Genomic DNA, 18,999 nt, shown 5'->3' on the forward strand with positions numbered 1-18,999 from the left:
CATAACCCTAATTCCCACCCCATATTTTATAAAACTTCCTTAAGGCTCCTACTCTTTGGGAATAAAGCTTCTCCTTCGCCTCAATTCGAGACATCTTAAGTAACCACTGCGCAAATTTTAGAGAGTCAACCTCTCTCCATCTTTGCAAAATCATAGATCTGGCAACAAGTGATGCAATAAAAATATACTGTTGCTGAGGCATGCATAAACCCGATATATCAGAGATACCAAAAAGAACCGAGCTCGGTTCGGGCATCAGATTAATATCAAACTTGTTGCCAAGCCACCGACAAATTTGGTTCCAAAACTTCCACGGTGACTTAAAGTAATCACTCGCTGGACGAACTAGAGCAAATCTAAATATTTCATTGAGTCCAGGGCTCACGTAGCAAACTAGTTCCCTTTTGAGTCTAGTGTCATAGATGGAGGCAAAAGCGCCAACATTCATCATCACACTTGCTGTAATGTTTCACTATTTCCCGTGATGGAACATATGCCATCCTTTATTTTGTAGAATTGACTGCCTCTCAAGTTGTCTGAGCAGCAAAATCTGCCCTAGTACTGTCACAACACCAAAACCCTCTCTTCCTACAGCAATAACATTTCTGTAAATGTGGGGCCCTTAGTGTTTTCTTTGAATGTTTTACAGATTTTTGTGAGCAGGATCCACATGTAGACATCTGTAACTTAACCAAGAAAATCATGACCTAGATTAGTGGGTGGCCACTTAAACATACTGCAATTGGTGGGAATGGCTGTCAGATAATGCATACATGGTCCCGGAGTACACCAGACGGAAGAGGGCAGATGGAATAGCATACAGTGGAAACCTCCAGTCATTGTATATACTAGACTCCCTGGTCCAGTAGGGGTAGATGGTCTTTATGGCAATGATAGTAACTGTGAGCGGCCTCATCTAAAGAGGTCCTTTAGGAACATTCCACACAACTCTGTCACCAGGTCTAATTTGTCTTTGGACCCGAGTGTGCTTTGATAATTGCCCAGTGAGTTAATGCGTATTGCACTGCCATTCCTGACTTTATGATTATCTCTGTTATCCACAGACCTTCTTATTACCAAAATTTGACTTTATCACTCTTTGGGACCTGCTCTGTTCATATTTGTCCTTGCAGAGTCTAGATCTATTTGAGTGGATTGATAAAGCGGCAACGGGTGTGGGGAGGTGTTCAGTTTTTATAAGCTGACCGTACCCATTTACCAAAAACCACTACTATTGTTTGAGCATTTAGTGGCTGAGTTACTATCTTGCAAGGATACATTATTGATTGTCTTGGTTTCACCCCCAAATGGAAAACTTTGAAGCTGATGCATTGGAAATCCTACTGCCCCTTACATGACCTAACACACTAATGTAAGTTCTTGGAGTTCTGAATTTATGGTTTGAAAATAGCTAAGACATGGGTGGAATATAGAAAATCTACACTTTTTACAATGTATAAGCACCAAAACACATAATCTGGGGCATGTTCTGGATTAGCTGTTGTCCTGTCTGACCAGGATCAGCAAAAAGTATAATAAAACATTAATTTAATTTAATTTAATTTTAATTTAATTTAATTGTGGGTTTATATAGCGCTAGGAATCGACTCCCGGAGGAGTATCTCCACGCTTCGACCGCTGGGGAACCCGTCCTGGCTCACCCTGAGAGATGGTCCCAGATGGGTATCTCTAAGGTGCGACCAAGCATCCCCGGCGATCTGGGGGGCCGTTGTGAAGATGAGGCAAGCTGATGCCCAGAGTTGCCGCGTGTGGTCTCTGACTAGAGTAGGCACCAAGGCGAGAATTATCGAGTCCGCTGACCCTGGTCCACGACCCTGCCGCGTCGGGAATCGAACCCTGGTCCCGGGCCGTTCTCTGCTTACGGGTCTGCCGCCTCTAACCAGTGAGCCACACTTCTCCATTAGACTGGACCAACCATATTTCAGAAATCTACAGGTATGATACCAAGTTGACATTTGCTCCTATTCTACTTAGAAAGATAGAAAATCACAGGAATGTTATGAATTTGACATGGGACAGCATGGCCTAGCGACTCGCAGGATTAATGCCTAGCTTTTAAGGTACTGGACAACTGATACTCATGCTGCGACCTGGACTGTGGGGGGGGGGGGGGGCGCAATGATATTCAGTCCACCGAACAGAGTAAGCTGATCTTCATCAGACAGTTTGCTTTTAACATGGAATACCTCTGGAGGACCTCTCTGGCTCTGGTAATGCCTCTAGTAACACCCCCTCTGCGCACAGGGGTTAGAGCCACCGTGCAGCGTTGCTCGCCTGGCGGAATTTGAGGCTTAGCGGCAGGCATAGCGTGGTAAGACAGACACCCTATTGAGTGGAGAAGGGCAGAAGAATGCCACAGAGTCTTGGAGGGGGAGGGTAGTTACTGTTAGTGCCACCTTCAGGGACTATACAGACACAGGACAAATGGTTCTCCCTGATGCAGCTGGTCAGTTGGCCGGACTAGGGCTGGGGATGGAGCCAGTGGTCTGAACTGCACCCCTAGCCCCACTGTGTTTTACTTCTTCCTCTCTGTTCCTCTTTTCCTTTGCCATTCAGTGGTGCTATGGTGTAGTGACTGCATGGATCAGGAGTGGGGGAACAGCAGGGCTCTAGTCTAAGGTGATAATTTATGGCCGTGCCTACTAATATGTAGTTCACTCCTCTCCTGAGCAGTATCGGCGGCCCACTTAATGAGACTGTGTAAGGGGGAACGCTAGCTCACTACGATTTAGTATGTCGGATCTGGTGCCTTAGTAGATTGATGCATCCACTGTACTGGCCTGTGTACGACCTCAAGTTCACAGGTTCAAATCCCTGCGGGTCCACTCAGCCTCTCATACTTTCTAAAGTCGATAAAATGAGTACCATTGAGTTGTGTAACAATACACATCTGTTATACAGTACCAAGATACCCCTTTGGGGGCGAATGCGCGCTTTACAAATATGCATGTTATGTGCCTTTCATCGCCATTTTGAAGTTATCACAGCTAAACCCTCCTATTTCTACCTCTTTTAGTGAGGTCTGGGTTAAGGGAGCCAGACAGCACTGAACTAATAATTTGGATAAATACACCTTCCTCAGATTTGCGATCAGACGGATGCTAGTAACGCTGGCGGCCTGTACTCTCCCTTAGGGAGGCATGACTGTCCTGTAAGATGAGTCTTACAGAGGTTTCTGGTTATCTTCTAGAAAGAGCTGAAGACGCTGAAGTTAGCTCCTGCACAAATGTTAGTTTTATGAGCGTTCCAGAAAAGGCTTTAGAGGTTTCTGTCCTGTCCAGGACAAGGGCACTAGGACCCTGGGGCAGCGCAGGGGCGAGGGGACACCGGACACCACATCCGGTCAAGGGGTGGGGAGAGGAACATTCTGGTGCTGGACCTCGAGGCATGAGGTCGTGATCTGCATATGCTGTAAGGAACAAGAATAAAGGCATACCTGTACAACACTATCGTGTCCTGCGTGCTTTCCTGGGTCTGGGGACACAACATCTGGCGACGAAGGTTCGACGGACTGCATGCTGTGCCCATCGGAACATCGAGATTGAAACGAGGAGCCCACCCTGGATTGCGTCGTGGTCAAAAGGAAGAGGGAAGAGTGAAGCGCCATCCAGAAGAAAGCAGCGACGTGGGAGCCCACCCCGACCGCCGCGAACGAAGAAGAAACGAATCCGGTAAGCGCCAGCCAAAGAGCGCGAGTTTCAAGGAATAAAAGAAAAGCCAGCGCGAGCTCTCGCGAGAGTCTCGGCGGCCATATTGGGGCCAGGCGCGAGGGCCAATAGGGACGAAGAACAAGCGCGGCGGCCATTTTGAGGTCAGGCTGCATCGCGATTGGCCGCGAAGTCCCGCTAGAAGACTGCGGCCATCTTAGAATAAGGCTGTACAAGCCAATAGGAACAGAGAACGAGCGCGGCGGCCATCTTAAAGTCAGGCAAAGGGCGAAAAACATCAGAAAGTGCCGATCAAAGAGGAGAAAAGGCACAAAGAAGGACAAATAACGACAAGTGGGCATGAATACATAAATACATGTACATAAGAGAAACACCAGAAGAAAAGGGGCAAATAAAAGGACAAAAAAAAAAGAAAAGAAAGGAAATTAAGAAAAAGGCACAAACAAGCATATGCAAAGGCAAAAAGAGGCAAAATAAAGGACAAAAGAAAGAAAAGAAAGGAAATTAAGAAAAAGGCACAAACAAGCATATGCAAAGGCAAAAAGAGGCAAAATAAGAAAATAAGGGTTGAACAAGGAGCAATAGAACAAAGAACTGAAAAGAAGGTGACAGCACAACGAACAGGTGCAAATAAAGAAGATACAAGAGAACAAAGCACAGACAAAGAAGAAAATAAAGAAAGAACAAAGGGTGACAGGACAGTTTCTATGGAACTATTATAGAGGAATGGACCACAAATGTCCTTCAGCACAGAGCCTCTCTGCTTCTGTTGTCAAAAGGGCACATAAAGCTGTGATTCCACCTCCTCTGCAAGTGGCCTGTTTATGATCAGTCATAACCATGTTCTTCAATTATTGTAACGCTATCTTAGAAGCAGGGAGGAATAGGGCAGTGGCGACTGCTCATAGTTAAAAGTGGTGGGGTGATCGGGCAAATATGTCGACCCACAATGAGGCAGAATTAAAAAAAATTAAGTTCTCGCTCGTGGCCCGTTATCAGCATTGTTTACAATGGGTCACAATTGAGAGCTTTGGAGTTGAGGCTCAAGGCAGAGCATGTTTCGCACACTGCCTGACAGGGGGCAACAAAAACCTATTTTGAATAAAAAAAGAAATAAAGTACTTCTCTAGTCTTCTCTGCTCTTGCAATCTGTGGCTTCAAGGCAACAATGGGTTTCTGAGCCAACTCCCTAAACCAAGCCAGACGCTGCTCTCATGCTGTTACGCTGTTAACCAGCATGAGAGAAGCGCCAGGATTGGTTGAAGCGGGTTGGCTCAGCGCTCCTACAGGCTTAGGAGGCCTGTGATTGCGCTCCACCCCGCGGTCTAAGACAGCTCAGGTTGGAGAGGTTTAAAGTGTGCATGTCAGGCTGGCCATTGCAAAACAGCCGGCCAAAGTGACATGCACACTTTAAACTGAAGCAACACTCCTTCTCTTCTACTGCCAGTCAGCAGCAATGTCCCCGTCCTGCCCTGACACTTAGTTCGGACTGGCAGCACTGAAAAATAAAATGGCAATAAAATAATTCTATTACCTTTTTATTTTTCGTGTTTGCTGTGCTGGTAGCTGGGTGAGCGATCCTCCTTCACCCTAACGAAGGAACCGCCTCTGGAATAGGGACCTGGTCCCGTATGAGAACGCCAGGGTTCTCAAGCTGTTCAGTGGCCTAGGAAGAGTTTTCACAGCATTGGGTAGAAACTAAGAGAGAGTAGACCTCAAATATTAAATATTCTTCCCTGACAAGCTTAGGGTGATTGTTGATGGGAAATCTTAGCTCTTTGTGCAGCCAAAAGACATCTGGGACTGGGCATGCCAGAACAGGAACTGAAGGCGGTGAATTTTCTGGTAACCTAGCCATGAAGGGTAGAAGAAAGGATGATGTACCACAGGTATTTACTGACTTTGGGCATTTCTCTGGAAGCACAAAGCACGTATCCGGAAAGAGCAATGCTGGTCAGCCCTTTTCGGACGGTGAAGTTAGCTCTAATTTGATGATCACTGCAGTGACTGGACAATGATTGTCAGGGAGACTGACAATTTTCCATATTGTTGTAATTGCTCTTCTTACTAGTTGCCTTACGATGTTGGAGCAACAGGTGTTTGGGGAGTGGGTCGTTTTAGACCCACCAAGTAGGGTGTGGGGTTAAGGGGGGGGGGTGATGTTATGGTCACAGTGTTTGCTGACACTGAAAAATGTTCATAGCAATGAAGTGGAGGTTATGGTGAAATGAATGGGAAAAACGAATAAGCCGTGAGATGATGTTAACAAGAAACCCTTAGAGTAGACCAACAACAGGGTGCATATTATGAAATGTGGATGGCCTGCGTTAAACAATTAAACTGGGAGAAGTCCCCCAATGTTTACATGGCATTGTTCACCCATTTTATGGGAAATAAATGCCAATTTATGGGCAAAGGAAATCATTCCTAAGCAGCTCATGATCGTTTCAAAAGTAAATCCATGGGATTATCAATATACATGTGCAAATGGATGTTTATGTCCCATCAAGTCTTAACCAAACTGACTTTTCTGCTTAGTTATAAACCTGGTTCCTTGAATGTTTTAGGGAGGGATTTCAGTGATTTAAGGGGTGTTACAAATGATGGGTAAAGCCTGTTGGTCTAGGCAGGGAAGAGAATAGAAGACTGGTGCAGTGAGCCTGGGGGATGTGTGTTGGTGGAACCATGGAGAAGATAGACACTAGTCCTTTTATTTGTGGTCTATTTCACATTACCAAGGATAGACTTATTTCGTTACTCCTGATGCTGATGGTATCGGTTGTACGGGACTGGCGGTAAAGCAAGTAAATTAATTGTGTGGAGGAGCGAGCAGAGGGAGGCCTCTGATGGATACGTTTGTAAGGAGCCCAGAGTGTAATTGTAAAAGATAATGGACTAACCCAGGTGTTCATGGAACACCACTTATCCCTGCATTGTACACAAGGGGTCGGGTAAGGAGTTGTTCTTGAAACCGTTCACTATTCTGTCACTAGTTGGCAACATCAGATAGTTAACCCAGAGTAGGACTTTACTGTAGAGGTAATCAAGACTGCTATAAGTAAGTTGCAGTCATGTAAATTTCCCAAGCCTAACGGCCCACCAGTGGAGTTATTTAAGCGCCTATCTCTTCAACACTTCCACCCAAGTAACATCCAGTTACAGACCAAATAAGGATATGATTGAGACAGACATTCAGACATTTCCTAAGTCCTAAGTATTAAATGGGTGCATTCCTTTCTCCCCTTGTAATAGGGCCAGAGTCAAACATTTACAAGAAAGGGAATCATAGCTGTTCCATACCAAGTACTCTACTAAATAGTGTGACGAGCAGTAAAACAAATTCTAGCATTGCAGTAACTATGCTCCACTTCCGATCTGCATTCAAAGCCAACAAGTAATCACATATGAGGCCCTGAATGTTTGGCCAGTTGTCTTTATGTGCCTTGATGAAAGGCTGAGTCTCTGATCCAGTCCTTCGTGTTTGTCATCTGCACATTCTGCCAAGTCATGGCCAGTCGCTGCTTCTCCAACAGAAATAAATGGGTTACTGCATCTGTTTCGGAACATCCACCATATATCCCTTTAACATAACCAGTGGTGTGGGGTCAATGTGAAGGTGAATAATGTTTGATACAATGATGTAGATGTCTCTCAAATAATCTCATATACTCGGACATTGACATGCCAGATGAATAAAATTAGCATGGGATGAGCACACCTATAATGTACCGCCGTGAGAGAAGTCAGATGTTTTCAGTTGTCCAATCTTTAAAATAGCATTTCTGTTTGTCTTAGACAGTGGCGGGTGATCTACCAATCCAGTTGCATGCATAGTTTATCAAGAGCCAGGCCTTAGTTATACCTAATCCGTCTCCCTCTCCCTATGTAAATAGATCCCAAATGTCTAATTGAGTCACTGTTGCAGTACATCTGAAATTCAGGCCGAGGTACCCTTGGTTGAGGGTGAGCTAATACAGCTCATACATATGTAATTTCACCGTAGTCCAGCTCTATCTCTGTATCTCAGTGATGAAATATTAATCGTGGGTCCTTTAATAAATAGAAGCTTATTATCCACATTGGTGGGAAACACCAATCTTCTATTGTGTAGGACACTCCCTCAGTCTTCAGGATAGCGGTTCCAATGACATGGCAAAAAGTATAGATGAAAGGGACATCCCTGAATGGTGCCCCTACTCTTGGCCATGAGTACAGATATTGTGTTAGTGCATACTTTACCAATCCAATTGGTGTACAGGAGCTTAACCAAATCTATTAAGTAAGATCCAAGGTCCAACCTAAGCCAGACCTCAAACAGAAAAGGCCACTCAAGGGAATGCGAAATCTTCTTGGCATCGAAAAATGTCCACACCGCTGGTCTATTCTGGTGAATCAGTGAAGAAAATAATGCAGATGTTGTGAGATGCCTCCTACCAGGGTTACACCTGGTTTTATCAGGGAGGATACTTTTTAGGTTTCGACCTGGCGAGGGGCAAAGCCCCTCCCAGATCGAAAACTATTGTCTACAGTAGGGATGTTCGGACCGCCTCTGTTTCCAATTGGCTAGCTCCATAAATGGAGACTAGCCATTGGGAGACAGAGGCTGTCAATCGCGCTTTCTCTTGAAAACGCAATTCGGGGGCGTTTCTGGTGCTTTTTTTAAGTCCCGCCCCCAACACCCTCCCTCTCGCCATCCCGTTGTCGTGCCTTCTTGAAGTTCTCCCTCCCGCCCGCCCTCTGTCCATGCCTCCTCCCTCTTGCCCGCCCACTGTCTCGCCCCCAAATCCGAAAAAAACGTGGAGCTTTTATCTGCCATTTTGCAGCTCGCTTCCCGACATCGGTCGTCTCATCCTGCCTCCCCGAGGTCAATGGCGGCAGATAGCGGCATTGTTACAGTGGTTGTGGCTCCCGAGCGAGTGGCCACCTCGCTTTACAGTTTAATTGCAGCCGGTGCCCACCCGGCATTTGCCCCGCAAAGTGCGCGAAATTGTCCCCGCTGCCGCCCGGCCGCGACCAGGAAGTCAGGCAGGCCGGGGGCGGGACTGCGGGACACCCCGTGAACTCATTTCCCGGGCCGCGCTCTCATTGGCTGCCGGCCCGGGATTCCCTAGTGACGTCACTCCCCGGGCCGCGCTGGGATTGGCTGCCGGCCCGAGGAGATTGCGAGGCGCCGCCTGAGGAGAGGAGCCGGCAGAGAAGATGGCCGGATGCTGCCGGGGCTCCCGTGAGCTGCTGGGAGCCCCGGTGGTCAAGCGGGGAGCAGGAGTCCCCGAGAGGAGGAGAGGACCCCGCCGCTGGAGCCGCCGCCTGGGAGAGAGCCGCCGCCGGGAGCTGGCAGACCACGTTTGTGGTATTCGGTGTAAGCTGCTTTGTTGAAAGATTAATGTTCTTGCATCAGCCTGCACACGTGTTTACAGCGTCGCACTTTTCAGTACCATCCTTTCCGTTTTCTTGAAGCCATTGCTCATCTGCTAGAACCAAGGTAATTGGCATTGAAGCTAGCATACTCCGAGTTTATTTCCTGTGTAAATATTGAATACGATTTCTCAGTCGGCTATAAAGATTTTAATTCCTGATCAGGTGACTGTTAAATGTAGAGCTTCTACCCTAAAAATGTAGAGCCTCCACCCTGAAAATGTAGAGCCTCCACCCAATATTCGCTCCATTATGGTAATTTGCTTGCCCTTGTGAGCTGCTTCCTAGTTGCTTTCCTTTTTTGAACTTCAAGAATAGACGTCTAGATACAGTAAACATGCTTCTTGAGGTCCTCTTTTTGTAATATTCTGTGATTTATTGTATTGTATTGAAATTGCATTTATATAGCGCTTACTACCCCTGACGAGGAGTTGAAGCGCTTCAGTGAGTCACACGCTACTCCGGGAACCATCTTCCAAAAATGAAGTGCTTAGAAACAGGCGCTTTATTGAAAGACAAAGTCTAAAACACGAGTTGCTTCACAGAGACCAGCGTGGTGGTGAGTGTTGTCTGGTTAAGGTTATATTATAAAAACCTTGAGGTGAAGAGTTGGGAAGCGGGTCAGGGTCAGTTAATTTTTACTCATATTTGTCCAGAATCACACGTTTTTTTGGTGAACTGTCGCAGTCGAGATCAGCGTCCATGTCTCCAGACTGCAGTGTCCAACTTCGCCGCTAGAGCGCATTTTAACCCTCTATGTAAAAGGCCATACATGCTGTATAGTTTACGTTTACGGCCTGAGCACAAACACCGAGCCTCGGTCTGACTCAGCGGGCCTTGGCTTCCTGGTGGGAGGGGTGACTTGTTTTATCATATTTACACAGGTTAAAACTGTCCTGGCAAAGGTTTCACGTCATTAGTGACAGTTTAACTACCAATTCAGCAATAAGCAACAGAAAGGTGACCAGTCAACCCCTGCAGAGGGCTTTCCACTGCACAACAGTGCGTTTTACTGTGTTTTTAGTTACTTTTGAACTTTTGGAGCTAGATACATTATTTTTGTTAAAATCTGCCGATTATGCATCAGATGATGGATTATGTGGCAAATGTGGCAAATTCATAATCATGAAAGTATAAATGCTGGTAATGGCGTTTTAAAACAGTAACCTAGCTGGAAGGCTAATTGGCTCTGTTTATACTAGAAAGGGGTCTTCTGGTGTGTTTTCTTGCATACTTTCTACAGGTAATGCAGTTGGCATCCATTTTGCTATCCATGGAATTATAAAAAGCCGATTAATCCCTGCTTGAAACCTACATCTTTACTCCGAGCAGCCTCCAACCTTTATTGAGGGTTTTCTGGTTCATTCCATTTTCTTAATGTGCTCTTCTTTTAAAGCGCCCACGTGCTGCCAGCAGGTGCTTAAAATCCGTGCTGTTGAAAATCTGAATGAATGCACATACAGTTCACAGGAAACAACATGGGAGCACATTTAACATGGCCCAACTCACAGGTCCATGTTTGAAACTGAAAGCAGATAAAATGCAACTGTGGAGAAGACCTGCAGCTCCCCTTCCACCATCTCACTGGAAGCAGATAGGTAGCTGACACAAATATTTGGGAATTAAATGAGAATTGCAAACGAGAAGACTGCAAGAGTTAACCGCATGCTCCTGACGTGTTGTGACCAGTGGTCCTAATGATGAAATTAGGGTAGGGCCCACACATATTTCATTCTCCCGATCTTAAGAAGCACCGGTCTAATTGAGTCCAATTAAAGCATGGGTACTGGAAAACATATTCCCAGGGGCCAAAACAATAGTCTGTGGTGTGACCGAGGGCCGGTGAATGGATGCAGGGGTTGGAAGTTGGGTGTAAGGGAAGTGAAGCAGGTACATGGTGTGCACAGTGAGTTGTGGACTCATTTTGAGGGTTTCATTCCATACTGTCCTCTAATTTAATCCCCTGGAGTAATAGATTTGACCACACTGTATTATGCTGGATCTGAGCTGTAATCCCCCTACCAAACCCTGGGGTAAGCATTATCTGCTTGCTATAACTATCTTTGGAGAGGCAAGTGAACAAAGAAGGAAACTTGATTCCCTGCCCCCTGGCTGTGCTGGGTTCCCCGCCCCCTGGCTGTGCTTGCTCCGCCTTCCCCTGGTTCCCCATCCCCTGGTTTTGCTTGCTCCCCTGCCCCCTGGCTGTGCTTGCTTCCCCGCCCCCATGCTGTGCTTGCTCCCCCTTCCCCTGGCTCCCCTTCCCCTGGTTCCCCTTCCCCTGGCTGTGCTTGCTTCCCTGCCCCCTCGCTGTGCTTGCTTCCCCTTCCCCTGGCTGTGCTTGCTTCCCTGCCCCCTCGCTGTTCTTGCTTCCCTGCCCCCTCGCTGTGCTTGCTTCCCTGCCCCCTCGCTGTGCTTGCTTCCCTGCCCCCTCGCTGTGCTTGCTTCCCTGCCCCCTCGCTGTGCTTGCTCTCCTGAGTGTGTGTGTGGCTCTGGGTGGGTGGCTCTGGGTGGGTGTGTGTGGCTCTGGGTGGGTGTGTGTGGCTCTGGGTGGGTGTGTGTGGCTCTGGGTGTGTGTGTGTGGCTCTGGGTGGGTGTGTGTGTGTGGCTCTGGGTGGGTGTGTGTGTGTGGCTCTGGGTGTGTGTGTGTCTCTGGGTGTGTGTGTGTGTGTGTGTGTGGCTCTGGTTGTGTATGTGTGTGGCTCTGGTTGTGTATGTGTGTGGCTGTGTGTGTGGCTCTGGGTGTGTGTGTGTCTGGCTGGCTCTGGGTGTGTGTGTGGCTGGCTCTGGGTGTGTATGTGTGGCTCTGGGTGTGTGTGTGTGTGGTAGTAATTGCTGTCTGCTGAGCTCGTCCATAGGGTACAATAGGTCTCACATTTGCGAGAGATTAAGATAATGGCAATGTAATTGACAATGCCATTTATTTATCTGTTTTCAAAACAACACATAAATAAAAAATTTGTAATTTACAATGCCAATAGCTCTAACTTTTCCAAAGGCGAAACCATTGCATTGTAAATGCTTGTTTCCATCATTGTTATCAATCTAGAGGGAATTACATTAGCCTGTATCATATTATATAAATTTAACCGTGAAAGTGGATGATAGGATTGGCATTGTGTTTCTTACTTGCTGGGCTTCAATAGTCCCAGAGTGATAACCTCTTCAGTAGGAAGTGGGTGTAGTCACGTTTGTAGCGCCTCTCGGTACACTTAGAGTCAATGAGGGGCAAGGAGCTTTTTGTACTGTTTATAAAAGTCAGATGTAAGACCATCCGAACCAGGAGTCAAACTGTCTTATTATGCTCTTGATTTCGAAGATCGTGGTGGGTTAACTAATGTTCCCCTAGATAACCTGCTCAATCATGTAAGGGCTATAGCTTCAAGATCGAATACAATTGACAATACATCTGTCTACACAGTGAGCATATGCAATTTAGTGTAGTGCACAGCAAATTTTAAAAGGTTCCTTCCGTGTTACTCACTATACTACCACATTTTTATGAATGCCGGTTCCATTTTTGGCCCTTCTGTATGTTTAAGAAGCCATGCTGAGGTTCTCCCAAAACTCTCCTTCCCCACTTTCCCAGCCCCTTCCTGCCAAAACAAATATCAGTGTATTCATCAGTCCAACCCACAACCTCTTTGTATGTCTACAACTGAGACGGGTAGTGTCTGAAAGCTTTAGGTTCCCCAGTATGTTTTGAGGTAGTGATGCCACAAATTTAGGCCTTGAAAGCGTCCCAAAGCATAATATATGATACTGATCCTGCATTCGATGACAAGTAGTCAGTAAAAGCTGTGCACAATCTGTATTAAACACTGAGTTTCTTAGAGCTTCCAATGGGAATCTCAAGAACTGATGTTGTATAAGAGTAGTGGAAATCTCCATCTTCAGTAATATTGGGGGAGTGGTCAAATAAAGTGCTTGGTAAGTAAACTATGCTCCTGGTCCATGTGGTAAGCTCTTAGATACTAACCAGTAGTCAACACACAAAAAGGAATTGTGCACCGAATAATACCAGGGGTGTGGGTGGTATGGGCCCTGGATCTGGCAAGTGATCTAGCATCAAGTTGAAATCCCTCCTCCCCCCAACAATATATTAGTAGCTTTATACGCATGCATATTGTGAACAGATGGTCAAAGTATTCCGAACAGTCCGCATTTGGGAAGTATCACTAAAGTGATACAAGGAACTATAAATGATGCTTCTAACAGAGTAAACCTGCCATTGACATATTTGTTTGCCCTCATTGATGTGAAATCTTTGAAGCATCATATCAGTACTGATGCATCCCTAGAGTAACTACTCCAGGATGCAAAGTTTTAAATTGGCAATAGTGAAAAGTGATGAAGAGCTGTGATCAGGGACAAGGTGGGTCTCTTACAGGATGGCCTCATCTGTTTTGTGTTTGTTTAGGTATGGGGCCACCAGACAGGCTTTATTTGGGTTGGTCAAACTTTAAGTCAACCCATCTTTACAACCTTTGGAGGGGTGGGGGGTCAATAGTGAGAAGTGCCATACTATAGTCCTAGGCCTGTAAGGAGCCAAAAGTGCTCATAGAGTTAGGAAGGATAGTCCTGTCGTCCACAGGTTATGGTCTGCATTACTCTTACTCTACCCAGCCTTTTCCCGCCCGACTCGATACTGAAATCCCCAACGTTAAGCAAACAGTCTTTTAACCATGGAACTAAAAATAATCGGCCATTCCCAGTGGTGCACACCTGAGGTGTAACTTATCACCAACCACCCTGAGCTCACCAAGTACTACTATATTATCTCCCTAATAACCAATACTCCTCTAATAGGATGGAATAACCAGTATCCCACCAACCCTCACTACCAGTTTTAGCTATCGTGAGTCACCTACTATAATAGGCATAAAATATTACATGATAGAAACCTATCAACAGTATATATTCTATAGCCCCGTGGCAACACATCATAGGTACCTGCTCATTAATTACTCAGCCACTAGTATTTGCTTTGCTGTCAGTGTTTTCTTGTCCGGTTGCTTGTGAAACCGTCTAATCCTCTTCCTTTTCCCCAGCTACATGAGTTTTGATATACGTGGCTGCCTCTTTGTGATCCACAAAGCAAAGTATTTTAGTTTGTGATGGAATTCTAGTTTGCAGGGTACATCATGGCAAATTTAATATTGATTGCGCATAGCTCTTTCTTAATCTCCAGAAAGTCTGGCATCGCAGCTTATACTGCATAAGTATAATTGTGGGGAGGGGGAGGGGGATATATGATCCCCTGATACTCCATATGCCCCTTCTCGCTTGCAATTTGAAGGACCCCGTCTCTGTAGTTAAAACAATTCGCAATAAGGGGCCTGGGCATTGCACCTGGAAGTAGTCATGGCCTGAGTCCAAAATCTATCAATAGCTTTAAGAGTACTTTTCACTTCCAATAGGATATCTCTTTGCTCTCTGCAGATTCCTCATGCATAGATTCAGCCTTCTCTATCAATTTCAAGCTCTTTTGTGATACAAGTTAAGCTTTCACTGCTTTTGGTCAACTTATCCATATTCTATGACTGGTTTTAAATGTACTCACTCTTGGCGGAATGTGTAAGCACCATGTACTTTTTTTTTTTTTGGTGGGAGAAGGGAGATTTCCCTAACCTTCCATTTATGGAGCTGGTGCAACTTGAGAAGTCTCCATCAATCTACACCACACCAGGGTGAACATGCCAGGAGTGGTCAAAAACTGCTCCTAGGGAGGTCAGTTACCCCTCGGGAAGTCGAAGTTGCAAGGCCCTAGAGATGCACTCCCTCTCACTCAGTCCTGTGAAACGCTTTTTCTGCCAGCCAATCTCTGTCACAATCCACAGAGCAGTAATCCAGATATGTGTTAAATTAATTTCTGAGGGCTGCAGTGTGCCACTGTAGGCTGGGGGGGGGGGGGGGGGTGTCTTGGTCCCACATTGTGATGTATTTGACTCTCTTGCAACTCGCCTGCACATACATAGCTGCCCTTGCACAGAGCCTTTGCTCTAACAGATAAGTGCACTGCACACAGCTCGTGTGTAACCACACCCATGAGAGCACCTGCCCTGGGTAAGATGCACAGTGGCCAAGATTGCCGCCCTTTATATTCTTCTCAGAGGGCTGGTGTCAGCGCATCAACCACCTCCACCACAGGGTGGCTCCTTCTGCCTGCAATTGTGTTAGTAGTCATTGCTCACCATGAAAATAAACAGCCCAGCCAACTCTGTGGCACAAGTTTGGCCTCAAGCTCAGCAGCAGACCCTGTCATCACAGAACTGAGACATGGTCACCCATTTCATCTCTCAGCTCCCAACGCGGTTGGCAACTCTAAACTAAGGGTTGACTGCATGTCGGACACCTCCTCCTCTAATGTAGGTTGGGCATGGATGTCAGAATTGTAGATGGATGGCAGGGATTCAGGCACCTTGGTTGGCGGTTGGCAGCGCCCAACCACTTTCAGCTATGGGTCTGCTACAGGGTACTACAAAGTCTGGCTTAATTCACTGGTTAATATGACTGAGGTTTGAGTAAGATTCCCCAGAGCAATGTGATAAGTATTGCAGGTGTTGAAGGGGACACAGCAATCCTCCCATTACAAGGTACCAACTTCTGTTTAGATGTTGTGGTTTAGTGATGGCAGTGAAGACCGGACATTGCTTTATCTGAACGACTTTCTATTGTTTGTCATGAATCTCAGGTCTCCATTTAGGGTTTCGTAGTAATCTGTTGTAGGCCCTTTCACCGTAGACCTTCCAGCACATCTCTGTCTTAATGCGAGTCAAGAAGGGTAATAGGCACGTAAATAACAAGGGATAAGGCCTGGTTTCAAAGGTTTAATTAAGCGACAGTCATGGTCCAATTCTGGGAAGACTTCATTGACACAAGCTACCTCGGCCTCTTAGGAGTAGGGCTGCTCTGATCAAAATATTACTCCCTGTTTCTTGTATATCCCTCAGAATGCCCCGTGTTGGCTATCCAGGCTTTTTTCAATAAGGTTATGTTGCGGAATCTTTTGTAGGAGGCACATGAATAGACTGCTGTTTGACCGCTGACAAATCTGTGCATGAAACACCAAGTTAGCCAAGAAAGTGGAAGAAAATATGGGCCTACTGGAGAGATGCTTAAATTGCACCAAGCATTTTTGAATATTCAACATAAAACATTGCTGTTAGACCTGACACCTTTTGGCGTGGTTCTTCCCCCATCTTTTTGCCTCTGACTCATGTGTTGTGATGCTGTGCTGGATTTCGTTTTTGCTGATTAAGATGCTTTGGACACTCTGCCACTGCTGATCAGTGTCAGAGTGTAAGTGCTCCCTCTGTAAATTGTGATATTGATTGGCATATTTGTATCACCACGAAGTCCCTAGTAAAGTGCACTGTGTGTGCCAGGGCTGGTGATGACAAATGCTACTAGTGGGCCTGCAGCGCAGATTGCGCCACCCACATGAGTAGCTTTAAAATGGTGACTCAGGCCTGCCAGCGCAGAGCCTGTGTGCAGTCAGTGACTGCCATGTCAGCCTGGCCAGTGTCCCCACTGGCTAGGCCTAACCCTTCCCTGTCTGTGCACATCAGTCACCCCTATGGAAGGCTCAAGGTACCCCCCTGGGCAGGGTGCAGTGTATGGATAAGGTAGAGCATGTACTAGTGCAGGTAATATGCTCTGGTAGTGGGCTGCAGCCATTTTATGTGCTCACTGCTGAAAGGCTATCTTGCTCCATAGAGTAACATGGAGGAGGCTGGGCCCATGTGATACCAGCCTATCTTCCCATAGGAACAAGATGGGACATAAGTGAAAGATATCCCTGAACTCAGAATTTAATGACACATCTTTTAGTGAAGGGTGTTTTTAAATCCTGTGTTGGAGAATAGCACTTTTAGAAAGTGGCTGTTCTCTGTCTAAACCTTTCTGTGTGCCTGGGTTTGTGGAATGCCTGCCTGGTCTGGATGTGACAGGGGGGGCTGCAGAGCCCCAGAGGAGAGGGTCGGAGCCATCCCGGGGATGAAAGGGCACATCTGCCTGCCTGGGAGGTGGGAGGAAGGAATGCCTGATAAGTGCTGGGCTGTGCTGGTCTGCCTCCCCCTGCTAGCTCCCTCCTGGTGGTCAACTGACACCCCTGGCCCTGAAGCTGACAGGAAGAAGAAAACCAGAGACACCTCAGTGCTCCGCAACCCCCAGAACTGGTTTAGACTGACCAAGGCTCATGCACAAAGACTTCAAAGGACTTCAAAGACATTGAGGGGTATAAGGAAAGGACCCCTGACTACAGAAGTTTAGATTCTGAAATTCTGCAACCCAAGAAGGAACCTCGGCTGGAAGGAGGACGGCTAGAGAACCAAAGGAAGATTGTCTTGCTGTGTGCTCTAAGGCTGACCTGTTCTACTGTCTACCTGGAAGCTGAGGAGAAGAAAGGGGCTTTGCTGTGTGCTGTGACCCTGCCTGCTTGAAACTGCAAGACTCTGCTGTGTGCTGTGTCTACCACTGAATCTCCAAGGCCTGAGAAGAGCTGGCCTCCTGCTTGGAACCCAGGCTAAAGGTTCCTTAAGCTTTGCCATAAACTACAGAAAGATCGCGTAGGGAGCGCCCCATCCCCCCCCCCCCCCCCCCCCCCCCCCCCGTGGGTCCTAAATTCACAGCTGTCTGGAGCTCGCTGTGCTCATCGGCACAGATTCCAGGAGCGAGGAGAGACCGTGGTGTGGTCCTTTAACGAGGATTCTTCCCCCCCCTGCTGATTGGGGGCCACAGAAACGTCCTGCAGCGATCCCAGGACCCAAGGGAACCTTGCCGCCAAATCACCGACGCGGCCCGGGGCCAGAAAACACCCTCCGTGGATTTCCTAGCGAATGGGAGCTGGAAGCGCCAAAGAACGAAGGCCGCCGCGCTCCCATTGGTGGAGGGAGCCGAGCCCCCTCACTAACGCCGCGACAGGATTGGCCCGTGCGGCGCAGCGTCATCAGCAGTGGTGGGCCGTGATTGGCCGAAGTAGCGGAGCGTCATTGCCAACCTGTCCCGGGAGCCGCTCTGCCATTGGCTGACTCCCGGGCACTGAAGGGGCTCGACCAGAGGGACGCGACCTGATTGGCCGCAGCGTGGAGCAGCCTGGAAGCCGCCGAGGGAATCGCGATCTGATCACCCCCCCCCCCCAGCGAGGAGCCGACCGCCGGAGCAGCTGGCTGACCCGTCCTCGCCGAGGGAGTGAGTCCGCGTGTGTTCCCCGCCCCGGGCCTCTCGTCCCCCGAGGTGCTGCATCCCCCGCCGCTCGTTGGATTGTCGAGAGCGGGCGGGAGAGCACCAGGGGACCGGCCGGGGCTAGGAGCGAGTGTGCGCTTCTAGGTGCGAGGCGCCTGAGACCATCCGGCGCACGCGGAAGCCCCCCACCCAGCAGAAAAGAAGTCCCCAGGAATACCGGGTGAGGCGCGCTTGTCGCGCTTGGGGGGGCTAAGTGCCTATGAAGGCTGGCTGTAACTAACTTCGCTTTGGCACTGCTTTTAATGCTCGTTTTGAGAGCGGAATGAATAGGAATCAGGGGCATTATTTTTAGACTCCCTGATCTGAGAGACTAGAGTCTATTTTTGTTTTGAATCTGAGAACTGCCTATTTACAAGAACCATTAAGAATTAAGTGCAACCTTTAAGATAAAAGGCTAAGTGTCTAAAGAAGTGATTATCATGCAACTGCTTCATTTACATGCTGAAACTAGATAAAGCTATATATTTTTATAAAATATACTTACCTGTGTGGTCTCAGTTTGTGGTGGATTGGGGATTATTGTTGTGTTAAGTGCAAATGTTATCCACGTTGCCTCCGAGTTTAGCTAGACTGCTCGCGCCATGCTACCTAGAGGGTGAGCAGGGGTTATCTCAGAGGGTTATTCCGTCACCCTGACTGGAAGTGAGGGTCT

At 47.4% G+C, this 18,999-nt stretch overlaps 1 protein-coding gene across 1 annotated transcript in view; it reads left to right on the forward strand.

The window, feature by feature from the left end:
* SUN2 (Sad1 and UNC84 domain containing 2) overlaps nt 1–18,999 on the forward strand; it is a 131,268-nt gene that overhangs the window by 29,757 nt on the left and 82,512 nt on the right. Inside the window, exon 3 of the mRNA XM_078650227.1 lies at nt 5,761–5,819. Coding sequence (XP_078506353.1) covers nt 5,761–5,819 — 59 coding nt within the window. The remainder of the gene's footprint in view (nt 1–5,760; nt 5,820–18,999) is intronic.

The sequence above is a fragment of the Lissotriton helveticus genome, chromosome 1_1, assembly GCF_964261635.1.
Source record: "Lissotriton helveticus chromosome 1_1, aLisHel1.1, whole genome shotgun sequence".
NCBI lineage: Eukaryota > Metazoa > Chordata > Amphibia > Caudata > Salamandridae > Lissotriton > Lissotriton helveticus.